The following is a 20789-nucleotide window of genomic DNA, read 5'->3' as shown; positions in this document are numbered from 1 at the left end:
ATTCCAAGATCTGCTTTAAGAGCAGTGTTAACTAATCTACCAAAAGGTAAAGATCAGTTTCTGTGAGCAACACTGCTTATCCACAGAAGAAACAGATTTCAAACTCAAATCTTAATGTTTGGCTGGTGTATCAGATTATAGTAATACATACATTAACAATGCCACAAATGGTCAATGGAGTCTACAAACAGGATTGCCACATTACTGAACCAAAAAACCTTTGTGTTCATCAACTTTTTTTTTAACAAAAAAAAAAAGTGTTCATCAACAGTATGTAATATGCACAAACCAGACGCAGGGATAGATGAAACCAATTTTGATCTTTCAGATCAAATCATTCTTTAAAAGTTATTTTTGGCCTGTTGTCACTCCAACCACAACGTTGCTCACCTGCAATTGATGTATATGTGTTTCAGTCACTTTGTCAAACCTTTTTCTAATGTGTATCTAAGAAGAACAAAGAAAAGATAGTAATACGCACCAACTTTCCACTTTCGTTAACGGACATTGGGTTCTCTACTACAACAGTTTGTGTCTGAGACGGTGGTGTTGACTGCTGGAGAAGATGAACAGAGTAAGTAAGTACCCAGTTCCATAAGATCAATGAACAGAGTTACTAGATAAACTCACAGTGGATGTAGAGGGCATTGTCCCGGGAGAAGCTGTTCCATTTGGCCGGTTACTTGCGAGAGGCACCCTTCCATTGCTCATCTGCGGATTAAGAAGAAAAAAAAACAGAATCAGAAACTGAACTGCTAATAGAAAGATCCTTTGTACTTAACCATGGAGAAGTGAAAGGAGTACTCACGTTAACGTTAGTAACAAACTGGCAAACAGCGCATTTAACAGATGATGCACCGTAAGGGTACATGAGTGTCGTCCGGCAGTTCCCGCAGTTGATATGCGCAACCTGATTGGACGGTGGGGGTCCTGTCACAAAATGTCAAGCACAGTTTCAACAGACGAATCAACACTAGAAAGACAATCATACATCCCAGAGGCAACAACTTAAAGGTAAGAATCTAATGGTAGATCATCAAACAAAGCGGTTATGTATCATCTAAAGGCTTCATCTACTTTTACAAATCCTAAACTCCACATAATATGTTGGGGAAGAGTGGAAAAGAAGTTATGAAAGCATCTCAACAGAAGAATGCTGATGAAACAAAGACATTTATATATTACCTGGGACAAGGTTGACAGTCTGACAGCAAGAGCATCTTACACTACTAGCCCCACGCGTGTACATAAGCATAGTTCGGCAACCACCACATACAATGTGAGCCATGTCCATCCCTGCATGAGCTGTGACTTCAGACTTCAGAACTCAACCAATGTGTCTCAAACAAAAGCTGCAAACGATAGATGTAGATATAGTGATACCATGATGAGGAGGAGGAGGATGAGGATGAAGAGGAACCATGTTGACAATGTGACATAACGCACAACGGACATTGGTAGCTCCTCTGGGATACATCAATGTGTTTCTACATCCATGACACACCAGCTGGTCCTGCATATCTGCTTAGGTTTTATCCAATAGGAATCAATCACCAATTTGCATCAAAAGGCTTAACATTTCTCAATAAACTCAATCGAAAAACCGATACTTTATGCATGTGTCATTGCATCGAATCAAAGAAACACAACAAAAAGGACTCACCTGATTTCTCCAAAGGGATGGATGATAAGAAGAAGAAAAGGAGGTGGCTTTTTGAAACCCAAAATCCAATTCAAAGCCAAAAGCTTCTGCATCCATTATCATCAAATCATGAAGTTTTTGTATGAAATTGAAGAGAGCAGTGCTGCGATTACAAATTCAAGGAAAATTTGAAAAAAGTTCTGATCTTGATCATACCGATTGGAAGATGGGGGAAGAAGGGATCCGATTGCAGAACCGGCCAACTCTAAAGAGCAGATATGCAAAGAGGCCAATCCAAATTGAGAAATGGACAATAGATTTCGATTTTATCTCTCTTTTTTGCTTTTTATTTTAATCCATCTTTATTATTATAGATTACTAGTTTATTATTTGGACAGAGGTTGAGATCAAAAAGCATGGTCTCTCTGAAGTCAATAATAATAATAATAAGATGCGGTCTTAACACGCGCTTCTGATTGTTTCCAAACGGCGGTTCAAACGTAGCAATCAGGTCCTGTTAACTAGAATATAGATCCCGCTAGATGGTCATGGCTTACGTCAATTAATCTCAAGTGTTTGAATGGTCTGATTTTTTGAAAAATCAATGTAAGGAATTTCACTAATTGTCCCACGAATGTTTCTGTTGCTTTCGTGGAACAAAGGAAGAAAAAGTTTACTTTAGGAGCCAGAAGCCAGTTTTGGATCAGACTGGATCAATTTTTTGGTTCAATCCGAACCGGTATGTGTAGTAATCTACAATTCAGGCTTTGGATTAGGGAGGACATAAAAGATATACGTAGTTAAGAGCAACTGCAATAGGAATCTTTAAGAAAGAGTCTTTAAGAAAAAAAAATAATTAAATAATTAGTGGATCCCACCAAAATCTAAAGATTCAATCTTTAAAATTCCTAAATAATGATTCTTTCTTAGTGAATCATTGCATTATTTGCGAGTCCCCACGATATATGGATTTTCTTTGGGTAACACCATTACAGATGCTCTAATGATCTACTTAAACTGTGTATATTATTGTGTTTAAATAGTTCCAAGGCCTTATCAAGTTCTTAACAAACTAACGGTCGAGATTGGTGGTGAAGATTTCAGAAATTTCTACACCTTGGTTCTTATAGTGTAAAATGTATAGGTTATGGTGGATCCAGATGTATCAAGTGCCAACTCTAAGCAACCCTCACCTGCAAGAATATCTCTACTGGTTTGATCATCTCTCTTCATTTCATTGAACAAAGCCTCTCACTGAAAGTACAAATGTTTATTCAAAATAATGTTAAGCTTATTATTTTTAATCTGATTCTAATATTCATTATCCATCACAGAAAAAATTGTAATCCATGTTTAACAAACAAACAAACAAAAGATGGTAATCCATCTCTTTGGAAAACAAAATTTGATTTAAATATTATTAATAATATGTTTTTTTTTTCAAAACTCCCTGAAAATCTATGGATCACTTAAAATAACAACTGGAAGATTTGATTTTTAACCATTTGAATCTTTTTAAACTTTTAAAATTTCTAAAATTTTGGGCTTAGTCAAATAAATTAAAATCATTGATCAAGCCTTCCTAAGAGGGATTTTCATTTTCTAGCGTAACGGGTGATTTCCAAATCCATAGTACCGTTGCGTTTAGTCTTATACACTTATAAGAAGAACACTTATAAGTGTTCAGAAAAAGAAACATTTATTATACTCGGAAAAATAAAGATTGAGACAAGAATATAAAGGCTACACTCTTCTCTTGTCTTTCTGTATAGAGATCAACTTCACTTCCATCTAGGGTTTTGTGTCACTGTTCCGATTGCCATGAACATTTTCAAGAAGAAGACCACTCCTAAAGGTAAAAGCTTTGATCTTTTTTTTTTTTTTTGGAATTTCGGATCCTAATGGTGGACTGATCTATCACATATAGATCCCTCTCGTAATGGCTTTTTATATTTTTACTTGTGATTGAACCTGATGTTGTGGTCCATAACATAGTTCTAGATCGGTTCTGCAAAGTTGTCACCTTTAAAATTTGAGCAGGGAATCTGACAGTGTAGCAACTTCTAATTTGATCCAACTTTAATTTGATTCTATTGTAAATTTATTGCTTATGCAGATGCTCTCCGCACCAGCAAGCGAGAAATGGCTGTGGCTACACGTGGTATGTGTTCTTCTGTCTCTTAAAAATTTTCTTCTACAAAGCATATTAGATCTTAAACAATACGGTAGAAACATGGTCTAGCAAATGGAAGTGTTATTAGAACTGTGATAAGACATATCATATGTTGAAAAAGACTGGTTTTGCTTCTTATCTGGGATCTTGGTGGTTCCCTTAGATCATCAAAGTTAGTTAAGAAAAGAACACAAATCAGTTATTGGTCATTTAATTCTGAGTCTAGAGTTAGTTGCATCATGCGATGCTAGCTCTGAGCTTTGTTTCCTTTGGATTACTCTTTATTTGCATTGTAAGTTAGTTTTTTGGATTTTTACTCAATGTAATTTTGCAGGCATCGAACGTGAGATCACATCTCTTCAGATGGAGGTAAAATGACACCTTCTGCCAACTTTTCTTCTTTGCTTACATTAGTAACTCTGACGGTTTTTACTGACATGGCCACATTAGGAGAAGAGGCTTGTGGCAGAAATCAAGAAAACTGCTAAAACTGGAAATGAGGTAAAACCTGTCTAGTAAAGTTACAACTCTTCCTTACTATTATTTGGTGCTTAGGCTTGTTAATCATGCAGAGGATTGTATGGCTATTGTTTACTAGCTTGTTGGTTCAACACTGTCAGATTGGGTATTAATAAGCTTCTTTTTGTTTTTTTTTTAAACTTTGTCATAGGCGGCCACCAAGATCTTAGCTCGGCAGCTTGTTAGATTGAGGCAACAGATCACCAACTTGCAAGGAAGCCGTGCTCAAATCCGTGGTGTAACCACTCATACACAGGTTAGCTTTCTTTATTTCTTTCCCCAATTCATCTTCACATACTTCGACACCGTTATGAGCTTACTTTACTTGTTTGATAATAATGATAAATAGGCATTGTATGCAAGCACCTCAATCTCATCAGGCATGAAAGGTGCAACCACAGCTATGGTTGCAATGAACAAGGTAGTTATCACACTTTGCTTGGGTCCCTCTCACTTCTTTCTTTGACATAACTTGCAATGCTGTTTTCACATTTTTCAGCAAATGGCACCGACCAAACAAGCTAAGGTGATCAAGGAGTTCCAGAAGCAGTCAGCACAACTTGACATGACGGTAAACACTATCTCTATTAATTTCTCTGAAGCCCTGGCAAAGATTGGCTGTGTCATGTTTGGTTTGTGTGTGTTTACAGATAGAGATGATGTCAGAGGCAATTGATGAAACACTTGACAAAGACGAAGCTGAAGAAGAAACTGAAGATCTCACTATCCAGGTTTGTTACTGCAATTCCAATCACAAGATTCATACTTACGTAGTTTTCTCCAAGCTCCCTCTATTTGACTCATTCCTTTGTATTGTCTCCTTCTTATAGGTGCTGGATGAGATTGGTGTTGGTGTTGCATCTCTGGTTAGTTAATTTTAAATAGTTATTAGGCTAAATTTGTCAAGAAAAACATTCAGAATGGTTTAAAACTTAAACTATGTTTCTTGCTTCTTTCTAAACAGCTATCTTCAGCTCCAAAGGGCCGAATTGCTACAAAAAACGCTGCTCCCACTACAGTCAATAACAAGAACGAGTATGACCATATCAGTTCTTACTTTTGATCTATAAAGATTCTTTTGAATAAATAATTCATTCGTTTCATGTTCCAACTCTTCTTGCAGCTCGGAATCTACTGAAGTAGATGATCTAGAGAGGAGATTAGCTTCGCTACGACGAATCTGAGAGACAATGAACCTTTCTTATACGTAATGTAAAGTACCCATAAACGAAACAGCTTTTGATGAATTGATGATACATGAGATTCCTGGTTTGATGAAGTTTTAAATCCACTATTAAATGTAAACACACAAATGCACATAGGTCAGTAGTTGAACAATTTATTTTGGGGAGACAAAGAAGTTTTTAAACTCTTCGACCAAATCGCCTATCCCTTTTCTGATACCAAGTCAAGGCCTTGAGATAGTCAGCCATGGTGAAGTCAGGCCATAGAACAGTAGGGAAGTAGAGCTCAGTGTAAGCTGATTGCCATAGGAAGAAGTTACTGATCCTTTGCTCTCCGCTCGTTCTGATCATCAGGTCAGGATTTGGGAACTCACTGCAATTCGTCAACAATGCTTTGTCCATCACATTTTCGTCAATCTCCTCCACTTGTATCACTCCGTTTTTCGCCTTTTCAGCAAGGCTTTTGCAGGCTTGTATGATATCAAACTTTCCACTATAGTCAATTGCCATAATGAGGTGCCTCTCTTCGTAGCTCTTTGTAGCTTCTTCTGCCTCTCGTATTGATACTAGAAGCGGCTCAGGGATGTTTGCGCGGTTCCCAATCACAGAGATCTTGATTTTATAGCTTCAAAATAAAGAATGGGAAAATTAAAGCATATAACATGTTTATTGTTAATATCAAAAAATCAAAACACAACATGTTATTGTGTACCTTTGGAAGTCAGGTATCTTCATCTTTATGAATTTCTCAAATATGGACATCAAGTTTCTAATTTCTTCCTGATCAAATAAAAGAAAATTAACAAAAAAAATTAAAACGATGAAAATATAAGACAAATCTTGAGAATGTTACATCTCTTTAATAATAATCACACTACCTCGGGTCTTCCCCAATTTTCAGTGGAGAAAGCAAAGAGTGAGACCGTGTTAACACCCGACGTGAAAAAATCCTTAGCAAGATCAAGAACTCTCTTCACTCCGGCCTCGTGACCTTCTGCAGTCGTGAGTCCTAATTTCTTTGCCCAGCGTCTGTTTCCGTCCAATATGATCGCCACATGCTTTGGCATTCTTCCTTGTTTCTCTTCCTTTCCAGTTGTACCGCTACAAATTAGCAAGAATATAAAGATCTCGTAGAAAGTTAGGAATCAGTAGTTCACAATCCGTATATGAACCATACAAATAATATATAACGCTTATTATCTACTAGTATGTGTTAATCCTGTTGTCTTGTCATATTTTAGAGTCCACAAACTATCGTATAGCATCAGACTTAATTCCTCATGAGACAACAGTTTAAGTTCGAAATCTAAAATCATGTGGTTATAATTGGTTTACTATTTTTGTTTTAAATTATAAACCATTTAAATAGACATTTAACTAAAAATAAGACTCGAAACAGATCTTTAAGAAAGATTCGAAATGAAAATAATCTGAATTAGACTTGTAAATGGATCTAATTCAGGTCTTAGTCTTGGTTAAATGTCTGTTTAAAAGGCTTATAATACAATTTTAAATTGGCTTATACTTAAAATGGAAAGTAAGTATGAAACTATTATTTCAGGAATACGTAGAAACGGGTCATAATGTCGATATAAAAAAAAAGAACGAGGTTATAATTCAGGAGACGTCTGATGATATATGATAGTTCCATGAGAAAATAATTTGGCCACCCATATTTTACAGGAAAGTGCGGTAATACTGTGCGTGTAGGGAAGTTGTGTAAAAATTGTATCATGTTAGGAATATCCCACATTACAAGTGAGGTGCGACCTGATATATAAAGGACTTCGACGTTTTGATTACTTAAGAAAGTAAACTGCGAGTCATATACATATAGTTGTTTACTTAAGAAAGTAAATCGTGTCCTTTTGATTTTTATTTTAAAAAGCAGAAATCTGCGACTCTACCATTTAGCAATACTGACATGCACACTAGAATGTTATGAAAACTCTAACTAGATGGAGCAAACCAAATGACTATATATAGTCTACTCGTTCCGTTAGGTTGGTTGAATACGGACACAGTCACACACTAATTGGCTTCTATAGCTTGGTTGTAGGCTGTCATTCGTTATTTTCAGACTAGGCAGAGAAACAATTCATTTTATCAAGAAATAGAATGAAAATTATGACGTTCATCAAGTAAAAGTTTTAAACCTTTTTTTAAACGTTTATCACGTAAAAACTATGATTAATAAAAAGCATACTACGATTTCTCGCACCTCTCGTCTTCTTCATCGCATTGAGAAGCTGCGATTTTGACGAGTCTGCGGATATTTGTAAAAGAGAGGGGAACACTTAGACGCCTAGAGACGAAGAGACAAGGGATGAGAATAAGAACAAGAAAGGTCAAGACAATAGGAAGTAGGGACAACATTATTTTTTCGTTTTCAGTATTTGTTTGAAATGATCAACTAATACTCGTCAATATATATAGATACTTGAAGGGATCAGGGTTCAAAGACGCACATGATCAATAGAATATTCTCTCTGTCTCGCTCTGTGTGTTTCCCTTGATGCAAACGCGAAGACAGACGTAGTAAGGTTTTTTTTTTTTTTTTTTTTTTTTTTTGAAACACAGACGTAGTAAGGTTAATAAGACTATACGGTACTTGAAATTCACTATATGGTTCCGTCACGTAATTTCCTTAATTATTAAAATAGCCACGCGCGCAAATTGTGTTTTCAATATTGTTTTTAGGTTGTTTTTAATCTTATAGAGATAAAACTTTTTTTTTTTTGGTGTAAAATAGAGATAAAACTTATTATTATTTTTGTATTTGAAAGATCAATATTTTGAAATTTGCAAACATATTAATAAAAAACTATATATACATTTTTACCTATTGATTTTAAATTCACTTTTAAGTTTTGTTTACTTCCCAATAAAATTATACCCATCTTTAATTTATTAGTAGTATACTTTAAGATTTTACTAGTAGTACTTTAAGATTTAATTTATGTTTTAGTTTAAAAGTAGAATGCATTGAACAAAGTTTAAAACATCAATATTTAAAATACAAAAACAGAAGGTAAAATATCAATATTTTGTATACAAAGAAATCATGCTTAAACATCTATCTTTTGTATATCATAATATTATATTTTAAAATCATAAGATGCTAGACACATAAAAAAGGGGTTAAAAGATGTTTTATTTATTAAGTTTTTTTTTCAACTCCTCTTATTTAAAAATTGAGATTCTTGATAATGTGTTAAAGTGTTTTCGCATATTGTGTCTCTAAATCTATTTTTTTCTTTCTTTGATAAAAAAAGTTTTAAAATTTATTATTTTCAAATGTAAAAGTACTACTAGTAATCCAAAAAAAATTCAAGGATTTTTGAAATTTTTTTTAGCAAGTTCTCCGAGAAATCCACAAAAATTAGTACAAGAAGAAGTACCATTAACAAAAAAAAAAAATCTTATTTCAAAACTTCACTTATTTAAAAAGTAAATAATAAAAATTAACAATTTAACAAAATCATGCAGCAACAAACCGAACCAAGTTGATTCAATACTTGGCAATTTTTTAATTTTGCAATTTGGAAAAACCTTAATTTATTGGAATTGATAAGAGGATTGGAGGAGAAAATAAGTCAGGAAATCAAGAAATATATGACATTTTGATTTCAAGTTCTTACAGAAAATGGCACAAAAAGAAAAGAGTTTTGCGAATCAAGAGTGAAACAAAAAGAACGCAAGTAGATAAGATTGCTCACTATATGAAACTCTCTAATCGATCACTCGATGATAGACTGAATAACTCCAGCACCAACGGTCTTCCCACCTTCTCTAATAGCAAACCTCATCCCTTGCTCACAAGCAACCGGCACAATGAGCTCCACAACAATCTTCACCCTATCCCCAGGCATAACCATCTTCGACTCCTCATCTTTATCATTCATAATCTTCGTCACTTTCCCCGTCACATCAGTCGTCCTCATGTAAAACTGAGGCCTATACCCCGCGAAAAACGGAGAATGCCTCCCACCTTCTTCCTTCTTCAACACATACACAATCGCCTCAAACTTAGTATGCGGAGTAATACTCCCAGGCTTAGCCAACACCATCCCCCTCTGAATATCAGCCTTTTGAATCCCTCTAAGCAACAGTCCCACATTGTCACCAGCCAAAGCCTCATCAAGAATCTTCTGGAACATTTCGACCCCAGTGACTGTATAGTTCCTAGTCTCCCTCAACCCAACCAAATCAACAGTCTCTCCAACCTTAACAGTCCCTCTCTCAACCCTCCCTGTAGCCACAGTCCCACGCCCCGTGATGGAGAACACATCTTCAACAGCTAACAAGAAAGGCAACTCGGTCTGTCTCTGAGGAATTGGAATATAGCTATCAACAGCATCCATCAGCTCGTAGATCTTATCCACCCACTTGTTATCTCCTCTCTTCACGTTAGGATTCTCAGTAAGCGTCTCCACAGCTAAAAGCGCGGATCCGGAGATAATCGGGATATCATCACCGTTAAACTCGTAAGACGACAAAAGCTCACGCACCTCAAGCTCAACAAGCTCAAGCAGCTCGGCGTCATCGACCTGATCCTCTTTGTTCAAGAAGACGACCATGTCGGGGACGCCGACCTGTTTAGCGAGAAGGATGTGCTCTTTGGTCTGCGGCATAGGTCCGTCGGCGCCGGAGACGACGAGGATGGCTCCGTCCATCTGCGCGGCTCCGGTGATCATGTTCTTGACGTAATCGGCGTGGCCGGGGCAGTCAACGTGGGCGTAGTGGCGATTCTCGGTCTCGTACTCGACGGTGGCGGTGTTGATCGTGATCCCGCGGGCTCTCTCCTCCGGCGCGGCGTCGATCTCGTCGTACTTTTTGGCGACGCTGTTCCCCATGGAGGCGAGGGCCATGGTGAGGGCGGCGGTTAGGGTGGTTTTGCCGTGGTCGACGTGGCCGATTGTTCCGATGTTGACGTGGGGCTTTTTCCTCTCGAACTTCCCGCGCGCAGCGCGGACGGTGAAGGAGCGGCGGGGGGTGTGGGGAGCTGAGGGGGTGGTGGAGAGTGTGTACGAAGGGAGGAAGGAGGATGAGAGGTTGAGTTTAACGGAAGTAGAGATGGCGGGAGAGAGGGAAGGGGAAGGGGAGGAGTAGGGAGAGATGAGTCTAGAATAGGCGGGAGACGATATCGCCATGGGAGGAGGAGGAGAATCGAGAATCTAGGTTTTGAGATTTGGTGAGGATAGAGTGAGACTGTTGTTGTTTGTTATAGTGTTGTTTTATCTCTTCACGAGTTTAGAAAAAAAAAATGTAGGGCTCATATTTAATCCTATCTCTTCGCAAGCACAAATGGGTACCGTTTTGGTTTCCTACGTTTACAAATCGTGACGGTTTTCTCGGTCATAAACGGTGAGACATCCGAACGTCAGTAAGGGAGACTGCATTGTTTTGTTTTCTCTAAAACCTGAAGAGATTTTTATGGACTTTGGGGACTAAACGGCAGGTAAGTGAAACTCTAGTTTGGTCTCTGTGAAGAATCTTATTGTCACCATCTTCTCCACTAGAATTATCTGAGTAAGACAAAGCTTCAGCTTCGTTAATGACCTGAACAGGAAACATCATAACAAAGTCAAGTCTTTTGCGCTAATAGCATGACCATTTTACATATGAGAAGGAGCTTTGTGTTGTGCACCTGCTTGTAGCATTGTGTTGGACTATCGCTGATTCCGTGGAGGTAATCTGAAAACAAGATAGGATAATATGAATATAACGGACTGTTCCGGATTACTCTTTTTCTACTCTGATGTAGTTCTATTATGGGGTTTAAAAGCTTACAGAGATGAGGCTTTTACCTGAATAAGCGTCATCTTTGAAGATTAGTAGGCTTCGAGGCATCATCAAAACGGAGAATGAGTGTTGATTATCTCTCTCAGGCCCACCACACTCTCTCGAAATGTCATCATCGCTTGATGATCTTAATCTCAAATGGGGACTGAAGTCCATAACGACAGGTGAGCCTAGAGACAAGATAGCTACAACAGGAAAATAAGCGGGTCCATCTTGGTGCGGCTGTAGAAAAAAACAACCATGTAAGTAACAAAACTTGCTCATGAACTTTAGCAGGAAACTAAAACCATTCAAGTAAGAAGATTCAACCACTGAGAAGAAGGATGAGGTACCATTATCCCTTGGTCAGGATGGTATTCATTGATGAGCACATGATTTATATTAGAAGGGAAAAGACCCGTGCTTTCATGAATTTTCGCGGTAATCTTTGTCAGCCAAGAAGGCACTGAAACAAAGGGAAAGGTATATCTCTTTTGAGTATCTAGAATTTAAATTATCAAAAGGATGATTGGATGTTTTTACTTACACTCTTGTGGAACAAGACCCTTCTCATGGACCATACCACCTGCAATAAAGAACAAATTCTCAAGACATTTTTTGTTTCTTTCTTATCACATTCACACAAACACAATGTAATGAAAACGAAGTGGATGAAAGTCTCCTCACAACACACCCCAGTTCTGTAATCTTCTGTTCTTTAACGTCTTCCACTTGGAACCAGATCCTCCATATATCTTTTAACATGACAGCAAAATGGGTGAGAGACTAGAGGAACATAAAAATCAACATGTCTCAAAATGCAAAAGATGTGGGGAGGGGTTTACATGATCGAGGAGCTGAGTTTGCTCTTGGTCAGTAACGAAACCGGGTATGTAGAAGACTGTAGGGGTAAGACCTACCCTGAAGCTCTCCAACTCCATGGCTGTATCAAGAATCAAACTTTGTTTGGTAATTAGAAACAGTCTTATTGAAATCTTCAATCAAGAAAGAGACTTTCAAAACCAAGCACAAGCGGAGAGTTCCAAATACAGATCCAGACTAACATTCTCGGAAGCTATTACTCTGTCTCAGCTATGATGAGAGCTCAAAAGCAATCGTATATTTTTTAAAGGAACTAGAGTCTATTCCAACTATGATTCGTCTGTGTTCTACTTAAACCCATTTCTAGAAAAAAAAAATATATCAAATACATAGCAAAAGGGTGAATGAAACTAACCAGTAACTGCAGCAGGAAACAGAGCTATCGATCAACCCTGAAAGAGAAGAGAATTGCTTTCAATTGAGAGGAAGAATCTGATTAATTCCTTCCTAATTAGCTTAGGAAAGAAGAGTACTTATTTTGTGGGGCAGCCAGGTGATGGGCTAGGCCCATTAGTAAACTCCCTAGGGAATCACAATAATGTTACAACGGTTTTCATGTATTCTCATCTTCCTCTTACATTTTTTGTTGTAAAAATTCTTACATGAATAAGCAGATTCTTGTATCAAAGAGTAGTACATATTTGAGCTAAAAAGCAATACTAGTTAGAAATTTAGAATTGAAACAAAATGTGAACCGGTCTTTGCAGGACCGGCTCAACACTGCTAGAGGCCCTAGGGCAAAAAAAAAAAATTTTACTCTCTAAAATTTATATAGAGATAATATTTAAAATATTTTTAAAATTTAATCAATAATATTTTGTATATTTTGTAATGAAAATAAAACTATATACATATCAAATAATTTTGGGCCCTTTTCAATTTTATTTATTGTATTTATAATTTTTTTTATATATAAAAATATAGATTTATAAAAAATTGGGCCCCTTATTTATCATTACACGGGGGGACACGGACTCGGACCCGGGGCGGTCGCACCGCTTGTCCCCCTTGTAAGCCGGCCCTGGGTCTTTGTTTAAGATGTTGCTAGCTAAGCAAAGAGATCATCTGATAGCTGAAAATAACAAATCATATATAGCTGGATAGCTTCAGCACTTTTTCTTACAAGCCCTTGAAAACATATCCCTTATGTTCTTTGATCCAGTCTCTACCTTTGCTTGCTTTGTCTGTTTCCCAGGTTTTCCTGTCTTCTTGTTTGCTCTCTCCTACATAGACCAAAGACATTTCCTTTTTTAAGTCAACAAGGACAAGGTACACCAACGATATGAACTAATTGTCTACAGGTTGTGCAGTGAAACATACGCACACACACCTGTAATGAGTTTGAGTATTCCATTTTATTCTCAATTGCATTTGGAAAGGTCTCCGTATTGGTTTCTTTCGTCGTTGGGTCAACAAACTCGAGTCTGCAAGATAAACATTACATAATCAACATCGTTGTAAGAACTTATGATTTTCTTATGCTAAGTGAATGAAGGATCTCAGATTTTCTTTGACAAAAAAAAAAAGGTACCCAAGACGATCATAGAGAAGCTTCAACCAAGGCTCTGTCTTCAGGTACTCTCCCACGATTGAAACTGCATCCACCACTGCACATTTCAAAGGCGATATCAGTAAAATGCCATATAACATCACCTCTTGAAAGGGTCAACGTCAAGAAAAGAAATGGTTTCTGTTTTAACTACTCACATGTTTGTTTCTCATCTTGAGCTGCATAGTTCTTGTCTAATGCCGGTAGAGCCTTCTTTAAAGAGCGCACCTGCGTTCATTAAATTGCAGGAACCTTAAGCATATGAATAAAACAGAAGGACAAGAATCACAGAATGTGAAACAAAACAAGTTAGAGTGCCTGCGTTAAAAGGCTGCAGTAAATCAATCATGTTCTGACAACAAAGAGCATCATACCTTACAAGTTAACCAAGCTAAAACTTTCGAGTTATCTAGCCGATAGAACTTCATAGATCCAACCTCTGCAAGAAGAAGATGAAACAGGAATAAGGATACTGAACAACTAGAGAGATCACCAAGGAGCGTGTGCAAGTGCAACCATGTTTTCCAAAACCAAAGAAGAACAATTAACCTTGAGTTTGACAAACGATCTCCATACACTTCTCTGCAAGTGACAACAGATGTTGATATTCAGGATACCCTTCCACAAATAAAATCTCATCCAGTTGCCTGAACTTTCCAGGATCATCACCTTTCTACAGAATGACAATTAAAGTCACACAGGAAAGTAATAGTGAAATTGAGAAGAGACAAGGAGCATATAGAGTGAGTGACCTTCATTCTTGCTTGGTCGAAAACAGGCAACAAGATGAAAACAGGATCAACCGGAGTAGCCATATATAAGCTTCCATCTGTAACAAGAAAACAACCATGAACATTCATTTACACTTAACAATCAACAGTGGAATTTACCTTGAGAAATGTAATCTCCCAGGAACCAAGAACCATATGATTGCTTAAACCATTGAATCTCTTGAAGCATCCCATTATTAAAAAGGTAGCAGGTTCCATTTTCTGCCCATATAAGCAAAGATATCAAACAACATAACATGTTACTAACTGAACTTCCTTTGCCCTACAAAACACTATGAAGCAATATTGTCGTTAATCTACATCCCATTACCTGATTTTGGATGGCGAAGTGTTAATAGTTCTCCAGGTTTGTTTCCTCCACATCCTGAATCTTCACATATGCAATGAAAAATACTCAGCAACATCCTTTTTTATAATGATGAACAATTGTCTTAAAGTAATGCTTATGACATTCCTACACCAATGCGTAACTGAAGTCATTTAGGTTAACAATAAAACAAAAAATAGGAGGTGGAAGAAAGGAACCTGCGGCAATGAGAACTCGTGTCTTCTCAACTCCTTCCCACCAAACAGTAGAACTCATCTTCAAGCTTCTAGTAAGCCCAAATCCTACGGTTGAAGAAGCGTACATCAGTCACTCAAGTAAAGTAAACAAGAGCTAGAGCGAGTAAAGATTAAAGATTACGAAAGCCCTTAACAACAACTTAGATGATATACCAGTGATGAATGCGAGAAACTAGTGAGTTAAATGAATCAGGACGAAGTTTCTGAAAGACATTTCATCGAACAGTTGGTGTTGATTCGGATCAGACGAGAGGAACGACATTCACCAGATTCGCGCCATGGCAGGAGGTAGCGCGCGCTTTTAAATATGGGCCTGGGCTTTTAACAAGAAAAGTCGGCCCATAGACAAATAAAAAGAAAACATATTTGCAAGCAGACCACTTACTTTAATAGGTATTAGCCAGATATGCCCCTATATTAGTTTAGGTAACAAAATAACCCAAAGTCACTGAAGAAGTTTCAATGGACTCTCACACAATCTTTGACGACTATATATAGACAGCAAAGAATAGATAGCTAGTTATCAGCCAGACCAAAGATTTCCAACAAAACTGAAGTTAAATAGACTCCACAACTTAACATCAAATTATAATCCCTAATGTAGTTTTTGGTAACATCTTTCAAGAAAGCTGAGGCAAAGGTTCTTCAATGGAGTGTTAACCAAGGAAAAAGAAGATAGCTAGTAAATATAACATAAACCATTCAAATAACATAGAAGCTACATTACCATACAGAGAAATAAAAAACTTCTCTGGAAATGTTTAAATAACCCAAAAACAAGAAAACAAACAAACAAAAGATAAGCTACTACATAAGAATCCAAGAAACACAGCAGCAGCAGAAAGAGAGTTAATCACATATACTCTCTAAATATAACCGATTACAAAAGACAAAGGTATACTATTCTAATGCTGCTTGTGTTTACTGTTCTCCTTCTTCATAATCTTAAGAAACACATCTCAAATAAAAAGCCAATCCTCAAACTGTACAGCCTTCTCTCTTCCTCCATAAGCGAAGCAATCCACGTTAAAAAAAAATCCGGATAAAACATCTTTTTATAGAGAGAAAGTCATCGTTGATGCAGCCATCTTCATGAGCAGACACGATCACATACACTGTATACAACACTGACTGGCTTTTTCGCTGCACCTTTCCAGTAAAGCCTCTCGAGCTTCCCGTTGGAGTGAGGACGTGAGACGACGCTTTCTTGGCAGCTTTGTTGCAGTACATTGTCTAGCTCTCCACTAGCTGCTCCAATGAGTCCTGCACAATAAGGTTTGGTTAATAAGTATGCATTACATAAAGAAAGTGTTACAAGATTTTGTGTTTGTTTCTTTTTTTTACCTAGGAAGAGAGGAGATGGTTTGCCAGGTCTTGATTTGTACTCAGGATGGAACTGAGCTCCAACGTAAAACGGATGGTTTGGCAGCTCAACGATCTCCATTCGTTGACCTGTCTCGTCTTTTCCTGGGAATGTGAGTCCAGAGCTCTCAAAACGTGGAACCATAGCTGGATTCACCTGGAAGAGAACATTTGGTGGCTTTAGATTAAACTGTAGAAGAGATAACTGTTTACTATAATCTGAAAGATGCTTAAAGTACCTCATATCTGTGTCGGTGTCTCTCATCGACAAAACTTCTGTTCCCATATCTGAAACATTCCCAAGAATAAGGTGTCAGTTAAACTTTAAGATGCATACTTGTGGGAAGAATCAAGTTCTTACAGTTTTGCTGATTTGGAGTCCTTGCTTTGAAAGTAAGTTCTTCTTGAGCCTAACCTCATAGTGCCTCCCATATGAGTTGTCGAGCCCTGCTTGAATCACACGGTATCATAAAGTAAGTAGACTGGAGTTTGTTGAAACTCTTAAGAGAGAAAAATGTGTAAGAGAACATACCTCAGGCATGAAGATAACACAAGGGTTCTTGGTGTTGGGATCGAGTTCAGCGCTGTTTGCATCTGCCAAACCGAGTACGTTTCTTGCATACTCGACCACGGCGAGTTGCATCCCTAGACAGATACCAAGGTATGGAACTTTGTTTTCTCTGGCGTGTTTGGCTGCAAGAATCTTTCCTTGTACACCTCTGTTTCCAAAACCTCCAGGCACAAGAATACCATCAGCACCCTTGAGTAACTTCCACGCTGCCTTATATGCATCTGGATTCTGCAGAGAGGAGTCATTTTGCCTCAGTGTCTTGTGTAATGAGCAAGAGATTAGTGTAAAGTGTAAACATTACCTCTTTCTTGGCTCCTTGTTCAAGATCACTAGCTGGAATCCAATCTATGGCAAGTTTCTTGCGCCTAGCCACAGAAGCGTGCAAGAGAGCCTGCTCATGAACAAACAAGATAATTAAAAGATAGCTTCTGAGGAGTTTGGTCATAGAGAGGCTTTTGGATATATGGTTCTAGTTGATGAGATTGATGTATGCTGACAAAGTGGTACCTTGTGGATGGAAAGATATGAATCCAAGAGCTCAGTGTACTTACCAACCACAGCAATTCTTACCTGAAAAACTCAAAAGATAATGAAGTCAGTGTCTAGATGAGAACAAGTGAGATCAACTAAGTCATGATAGAACCAGGAACACACCGGAACGTGCAACTTGTCGCTCATTTTAGCCATCAGAGACCATTCCTCTAATGCAGGCTCCTTCGCAATTCTGTTACAATGATATTCCCACAAGAATCAGCATTTAAATTAATGAACCAGTCTACTATACAAAGAATACGAGTAAGCGAGACAAACCCTGTAAGGTTCAGGACACGCAGAATCGCCTCGTGAGCCTTTTGTTCCTGCTCAGACAAGTTTAAACATAAAGATGTTAGTGCTGAGAATAACCTGTTTACCAGTATGGTGGAATGAGAAAGCTGCTCACTTTGAGAAGCAATGGAATGTGCCAAATGTTGGGGCAATCATAGAGAGTGACAATGTTCTCCATCTGCAAATAAATAATCTCTTCTTTAACAATGTCTGCACTAGCAAAGAGTTAAATTCAGTTCTGTCTTGTAAATATTACATACCGGAACTTGGCAAAACTGGGAGAGTTTGGCCTTCACGTTATCTTCAAGTGGCTGCAAAATCAATGTAAGAACTTAGAGCCAAGATTAAAGAACAAACGTGACCAAAATAAAAGAATTTAACAAGGATGGAACCTTTGTGCTCCTGCAAGCCAAGATGTTAGGGCTCAAGCCAAGGCCTCTTAAATCCTTAACGCTATGTTGCGTTGGTTTAGTCTTCTGTAAGCAGTTAAACCACATTATGTTAGACATCGTTAGGATGAAAACTCCAAAAGAAACAAGACTCAAGAAAACTTGCCTGTTCACCAACAACATTCAATACAGGCACGAGACTGACATGGATCAAGCAGAAATTCTCAGAGCCTGAAAAATGTTAAACACACACATCTTAAGTAAGCGCTTTTAGTGTTATAACTCAAAAAGAACAAGATACACACAAACCATTTCTTACCAACACGATAGGAGAACTGCCCAAGAGCTTCAATAAAAGGCATGGACTCTATATCTCCTGCAAAAATTCAAAGAGGTTCATGTTTTTAAACTAAACCTGACATGAGTTGAAGTCCTAATGAAGTGAAGTAAATCAAAATACCTATTGTTCCACCAAGTTCTATGACACAGACATCAGCTGGACCTGACTGTCCATCAACTGGAATCTTAGCTGCACGCTCAATCCATTCTTGAATAGCATCGGTGATATGAGGAACAACCTGCACAACCCCAACAAAAGAGATTCAAGTCTTTGTCAGAGGGTTTTCATCAAACACATGGTGTAGGACCTGTAGGTATATATTAAGCTTGTTCTTCTACGTACCTGAACAGTCTTCCCAAGATAATCTCCTCTCCTCTCTTTCTCAAGCACATGCTGTTCACAAAATGTCAACGTCAAACTTCAAAAACTCAAATTCAAATTGTTGTTCATAAGCATCCACAAAGAAACAATACCTTATAAACTTTTCCGGTAGTTATGTTGTTTTCACGGGTCAGCTTAATGTCCATGAACCTCTCATAGTTCCCAAGATCAAGATCAACCTTTTTTTTATTAAAAATAAAACAACAAAAAAAAGAAGAGAAAATTCATTATTATTTTAAAGGTTGTTGGACCTAACTAATTTGAATGGCATTTCCATTATAAGAAACAGAGCAAAGAATTCATTAAATGTTGTAGTACCTCGCCTCCATCGTCCAAGACGTAAACTTCACCATGTTCAATAGGTGACATGGTCCCAGCATCAATGTTTAAGTAAGGATCTGTAAAAATAATCATGAAAGTGTTAAACTTTTCTCAAAAACAAAAAAAAAAGTGTTAAACTTTTGTCATGAGAATTTCAACACAGTGAAAAAAAAAAGAAAAAAAAATCTTTGGAATCTTTTTGCTTCTAAACTTTTCTACACGCGTGAGGAAAAAGGAAACTCCTTTTCAAAGTTTTTACTGGGGCCTAATAAAATCAAATCTGAAACTTTTTTTTCGTTGGGAGAAAAAAAATCAAAAGCAAAAAGTGAAAGAAAAGAAACTAACTTTGCTTGAAGAATTACACACATGAAAGAAACAACCACAAAGATTGTTGTAATAAGGAGAAAAAAGAGACCAATTTTAATGGCGGTGACTCGGAATCCACATGATTTGAGGATGAGACCGATGCTACTCGCCGTGACTCCTTTTCCGAGTCCACTCACCACTCCACCTGAAACCACTACGTACTTCATCTTCTTGCTTTTGCTTCCTTAACCACTTCGTCTGAAATATAGTTTTGCTCAAGTCGGTTTCCTGAAAAAGAGAAAGAAAAAAACTTTTCTAAGTAAAAGTGTAATAGATAAAACAGAGTATATAAGCAAAGAGAAAGCATCCAGCTTTTGGTTTTGTCCAACGGTTGTAAAAGCTCAGAAAAAATATATTATTGTTACAAATCTGACATATTTCATTTCTATGTCCTGATTAGTTGTGCTAATACAATCTGTCCCAAGTAACTAGCAAAAGCAAAGGAAGGCTGAGAAAAAAGTGTATGTTTGTATGTATAAAAACAAGAAGGTTTGGTTGTTTAAAACAGAGAGGAGCAGGAAAGAAACAGAAGAATCTGACATCTTGAAAATTTTAGTATGTTAAGAGTTGAAAGTGTAGTGAAATTAGAAGTGAACGACCAAAATTAAGTTAGAGGAAAGAAATGGTATTAGGCTCACCTAATTTTTATAAAACGAGAATTTAAAGTAGAGACTTTTATCCAATTTGCGAATTGAACGAGAGATGGTGAATGCCCTTTTTATAAGCAAGCCAGTGTTCGTTCACCTTTGAAAGTTGAAGAGAAGGTGTGTCATGTTTCATATTTAATTAACACCTAAAGCATTTTTCTCTCTCGACTTTTTTCATTTTATGTACTATTGTTTTTTTTTTAATCTTACAGGAATGAAAAGGACTGGTTATCTTACACAGTGTTAACATTTGGAGGTATTTTGATTAGGACATTGTTTCCTTTTTCTAGCTAATTTGTCGTCAATGCACAGTTTTCATATCTAATCGTTTTTCTTTCTTTTTTGTGGAGATTTGTTAAAAATACAACCATGTTTGTCTAGTTTTAAAATATAGTGGTAATTATAGTTTTGTTTTGTCCTGGTCCAGTGATACCTTCCCAAATCTGTCGTCAACAGGACTCCTGGAGTTGTTGTAATACCCTCCCAAATTTTCTTGAGT

General features: G+C 37.3%; 7 protein-coding genes across 18 annotated transcripts; 1 reads left to right on the top strand and 6 right to left on the bottom strand.

Annotated features, from left to right (window-relative positions):
• Positions 1 to 96: 96 nt before the first annotated feature.
• LOC125575049 (protein LSD1-like) lies at positions 97 to 2115 on the bottom strand. 9 transcript variants are annotated; one of them, XM_048740089.1, is made up of 8 exons: positions 1859 to 2115; positions 1664 to 1749; positions 1384 to 1521; positions 1186 to 1296; positions 809 to 930; positions 631 to 711; positions 482 to 553; positions 97 to 390 (listed from the first exon to the last, which is right to left on the bottom strand). In XM_048740089.1, the coding sequence occupies exons 3-8, from the start codon at positions 1517 to 1519 to the stop codon at positions 349 to 351; spliced, it is 564 nt and encodes a 187-aa protein (XP_048596046.1). In that variant the 5' UTR covers positions 1520 to 1521; positions 1664 to 1749; positions 1859 to 2115; the 3' UTR covers positions 97 to 348. The 9 variants fall into 9 exon arrangements, with proteins under 9 accessions (XP_048596046.1, XP_048596037.1, XP_048596042.1 ...); XM_048740080.1 differs by having other exon boundaries at positions 1186 to 1305; positions 1384 to 1524; positions 1859 to 2114; XM_048740085.1 differs by having other exon boundaries at positions 482 to 556; positions 1384 to 1524; positions 1859 to 2114.
• Positions 2116 to 3314: 1199 nt separating this feature from the next.
• Positions 3315 to 5639, top strand: LOC106359630 (vacuolar protein sorting-associated protein 2 homolog 2). Its single transcript, XM_013799292.3, has 11 exons — positions 3315 to 3497; positions 3759 to 3803; positions 4150 to 4184; positions 4266 to 4316; positions 4486 to 4590; positions 4684 to 4755; positions 4834 to 4905; positions 4985 to 5065; positions 5165 to 5200; positions 5299 to 5369; positions 5458 to 5639. The coding sequence occupies exons 1-11, from the start codon at positions 3464 to 3466 to the stop codon at positions 5516 to 5518; spliced, it is 663 nt and encodes a 220-aa protein (XP_013654746.2). The 5' UTR covers positions 3315 to 3463; the 3' UTR covers positions 5519 to 5639.
• Positions 5570 to 8892, bottom strand: LOC106359629 (dehydrodolichyl diphosphate synthase 5-like). The gene is made up of 4 exons (XM_048740097.1): positions 7728 to 8892; positions 6397 to 6619; positions 6231 to 6298; positions 5570 to 6143 (listed from the first exon to the last, which is right to left on the bottom strand). Exons 1-4 carry the CDS (start codon positions 7892 to 7894, stop codon positions 5699 to 5701), a joined length of 903 nt encoding a protein of 300 aa, XP_048596054.1. The 5' UTR covers positions 7895 to 8892; the 3' UTR covers positions 5570 to 5698.
• Positions 8893 to 9122: 230 nt separating this feature from the next.
• Positions 9123 to 10768, bottom strand: LOC106360765 (elongation factor Tu, chloroplastic). The gene has a single exon (XM_013800422.3). It carries the CDS (start codon positions 10669 to 10671, stop codon positions 9259 to 9261), a length of 1413 nt encoding a protein of 470 aa, XP_013655876.2. The 5' UTR covers positions 10672 to 10768; the 3' UTR covers positions 9123 to 9258.
• Positions 10769 to 10770: 2 nt separating this feature from the next.
• On the bottom strand, positions 10771 to 12657 carry LOC106360766 (alpha-ketoglutarate-dependent dioxygenase alkB homolog 6). Of its 3 annotated transcripts, none has more exons than XM_013800423.3 (8): positions 12540 to 12657; positions 12148 to 12245; positions 11997 to 12057; positions 11850 to 11888; positions 11656 to 11768; positions 11329 to 11545; positions 11169 to 11215; positions 10771 to 11080 (listed from the first exon to the last, which is right to left on the bottom strand). In XM_013800423.3, the coding sequence occupies exons 2-8, from the start codon at positions 12241 to 12243 to the stop codon at positions 10934 to 10936; spliced, it is 720 nt and encodes a 239-aa protein (XP_013655877.2). In that variant the 5' UTR covers positions 12244 to 12245; positions 12540 to 12657; the 3' UTR covers positions 10771 to 10933. The 3 variants fall into 3 exon arrangements, with proteins under 3 accessions (XP_013655877.2, XP_013655878.2, XP_048596009.1); XM_013800424.3 differs by having other exon boundaries at positions 12148 to 12262; positions 12540 to 12634; XM_048740052.1 differs by having other exon boundaries at positions 11990 to 12057; positions 12540 to 12586.
• A 288-nt stretch (positions 12658 to 12945) lies between these two features.
• Positions 12946 to 15170, bottom strand: LOC106360763 (ribonuclease H2 subunit B-like). The gene is made up of 10 exons (XM_048739984.1): positions 15050 to 15170; positions 14835 to 14894; positions 14624 to 14725; positions 14486 to 14562; positions 14283 to 14406; positions 14108 to 14172; positions 13892 to 13961; positions 13716 to 13791; positions 13515 to 13608; positions 12946 to 13407 (listed from the first exon to the last, which is right to left on the bottom strand). Exons 1-10 carry the CDS (start codon positions 15153 to 15155, stop codon positions 13291 to 13293), a joined length of 891 nt encoding a protein of 296 aa, XP_048595941.1. The 5' UTR covers positions 15156 to 15170; the 3' UTR covers positions 12946 to 13290.
• A 594-nt stretch (positions 15171 to 15764) lies between these two features.
• On the bottom strand, positions 15765 to 20477 carry LOC125577882 (CTP synthase-like). 2 transcript variants are annotated; one of them, XM_048739974.1, is made up of 20 exons: positions 20282 to 20477; positions 19693 to 19871; positions 19275 to 19354; positions 19049 to 19135; positions 18918 to 18968; positions 18696 to 18813; positions 18555 to 18611; positions 18402 to 18466; positions 18239 to 18322; positions 18107 to 18157; positions 17962 to 18024; positions 17832 to 17878; positions 17676 to 17745; positions 17529 to 17591; positions 17323 to 17412; positions 16983 to 17249; positions 16812 to 16897; positions 16690 to 16738; positions 16433 to 16607; positions 15765 to 16351 (listed from the first exon to the last, which is right to left on the bottom strand). In XM_048739974.1, exons 2-20 carry the CDS (start codon positions 19808 to 19810, stop codon positions 16179 to 16181), a joined length of 1794 nt encoding a protein of 597 aa, XP_048595931.1. In that variant the 5' UTR covers positions 19811 to 19871; positions 20282 to 20477; the 3' UTR covers positions 15765 to 16178. The 2 variants fall into 2 exon arrangements, with proteins under 2 accessions (XP_048595931.1, XP_048595934.1); XM_048739977.1 differs by lacking the exon at positions 20282 to 20477 and adding an exon at positions 20018 to 20246.
• Positions 20478 to 20789: the final 312 nt, after the last annotated feature.

This window comes from Brassica napus, chromosome A1 (assembly GCF_020379485.1).
Source record: "Brassica napus cultivar Da-Ae chromosome A1, Da-Ae, whole genome shotgun sequence".
Lineage (NCBI taxonomy): Eukaryota > Viridiplantae > Streptophyta > Magnoliopsida > Brassicales > Brassicaceae > Brassica > Brassica napus.
This window is presented reverse-complemented; position numbering and strand designations above follow the sequence as displayed.

What these genes read in the sequence shown, in the direction of transcription:
- LOC125577882 (XM_048739974.1), bottom strand. Translation starts at nt 19,810, where the DNA reads ATGAAGTACGTAGTGGTTTCAGGTGGAGTGGTGAGTGGACTCGGAAAA. An exon ending in ATCTTGGGAAGACTGTTCAG is followed by an intron (nt 18,814 to 18,917) that starts GTACGTAGAAGA and finishes GGGGTTGTGCAG; the next exon opens with GTTGTTCCTCATATCACCGA. An exon ending in CCCAGTTTTGCCAAGTTCCG is followed by an intron (nt 18,025 to 18,106) that starts GTATGTAATATT and finishes ATTTATTTGCAG; the next exon opens with ATGGAGAACATTGTCACTCT.
- LOC106360766 (XM_013800423.3), bottom strand. Translation starts at nt 12,243, where the DNA reads ATGGAGTTGGAGAGCTTCAGGGTAGGTCTTACCCCTACAGTCTTCTAC. An exon ending in GGGTCTTGTTCCACAAGAGT is followed by an intron (nt 11,769 to 11,849) that starts GTAAGTAAAAAC and finishes CCTTTGTTTCAG; the next exon opens with TGCCTTCTTGGCTGACAAAG. An exon ending in ATCCTGACCAAGGGATAATG is followed by an intron (nt 11,546 to 11,655) that starts GTACCTCATCCT and finishes TTTTTTCTACAG; the next exon opens with CCGCACCAAGATGGACCCGC.
- LOC106359629 (XM_048740097.1), bottom strand. Translation starts at nt 7,894, where the DNA reads ATGTTGTCCCTACTTCCTATTGTCTTGACCTTTCTTGTTCTTATTCTC. An exon ending in GACGAGAGGTGCGAGAAATC is followed by an intron (nt 6,620 to 7,727) that starts GTAGTATGCTTT and finishes GCTAATTTGTAG; the next exon opens with CGGTACAACTGGAAAGGAAG. An exon ending in AAGATACCTGACTTCCAAAG is followed by an intron (nt 6,144 to 6,230) that starts GTACACAATAAC and finishes TTTATTTTGAAG; the next exon opens with CTATAAAATCAAGATCTCTG.
- LOC106359630 (XM_013799292.3), top strand. Translation starts at nt 3,464, where the DNA reads ATGAACATTTTCAAGAAGAAGACCACTCCTAAAG. An exon ending in TCACATCTCTTCAGATGGAG is followed by an intron (nt 4,185 to 4,265) that starts GTAAAATGACAC and finishes TGGCCACATTAG; the next exon opens with GAGAAGAGGCTTGTGGCAGA. An exon ending in CTGCTAAAACTGGAAATGAG is followed by an intron (nt 4,317 to 4,485) that starts GTAAAACCTGTC and finishes ACTTTGTCATAG; the next exon opens with GCGGCCACCAAGATCTTAGC.
- LOC125575049 (XM_048740063.1), bottom strand. Translation starts at nt 1,519, where the DNA reads ATGCAGGACCAGCTGGTGTGTCATGGATGTAGAAACACATTGATGTAT. An exon ending in TCCTCCTCCTCCTCATCATG is followed by an intron (nt 1,306 to 1,383) that starts GTATCACTATAT and finishes CTGAAGTCACAG; the next exon opens with CTCATGCAGGGATGGACATG. An exon ending in AGTTTGTTACTAACGTTAAC is followed by an intron (nt 712 to 808) that starts GTGAGTACTCCT and finishes CTTAATCCGCAG; the next exon opens with ATGAGCAATGGAAGGGTGCC.
- LOC106360763 (XM_048739984.1), bottom strand. Translation starts at nt 15,155, where the DNA reads ATGTACGCTTCTTCAACCGTAGGATTTGGGCTTACTAGAAGCTTGAAG. An exon ending in TCGACCAAGCAAGAATGAAG is followed by an intron (nt 14,407 to 14,485) that starts GTCACTCACTCT and finishes GTCATTCTGTAG; the next exon opens with AAAGGTGATGATCCTGGAAA. An exon ending in TAGCTTGGTTAACTTGTAAG is followed by an intron (nt 13,962 to 14,107) that starts GTATGATGCTCT and finishes TAATGAACGCAG; the next exon opens with GTGCGCTCTTTAAAGAAGGC.
- LOC106360765 (XM_013800422.3), bottom strand. Translation starts at nt 10,671, where the DNA reads ATGGCGATATCGTCTCCCGCCTATTCTAGACTCATCTCTCCCTACTCC.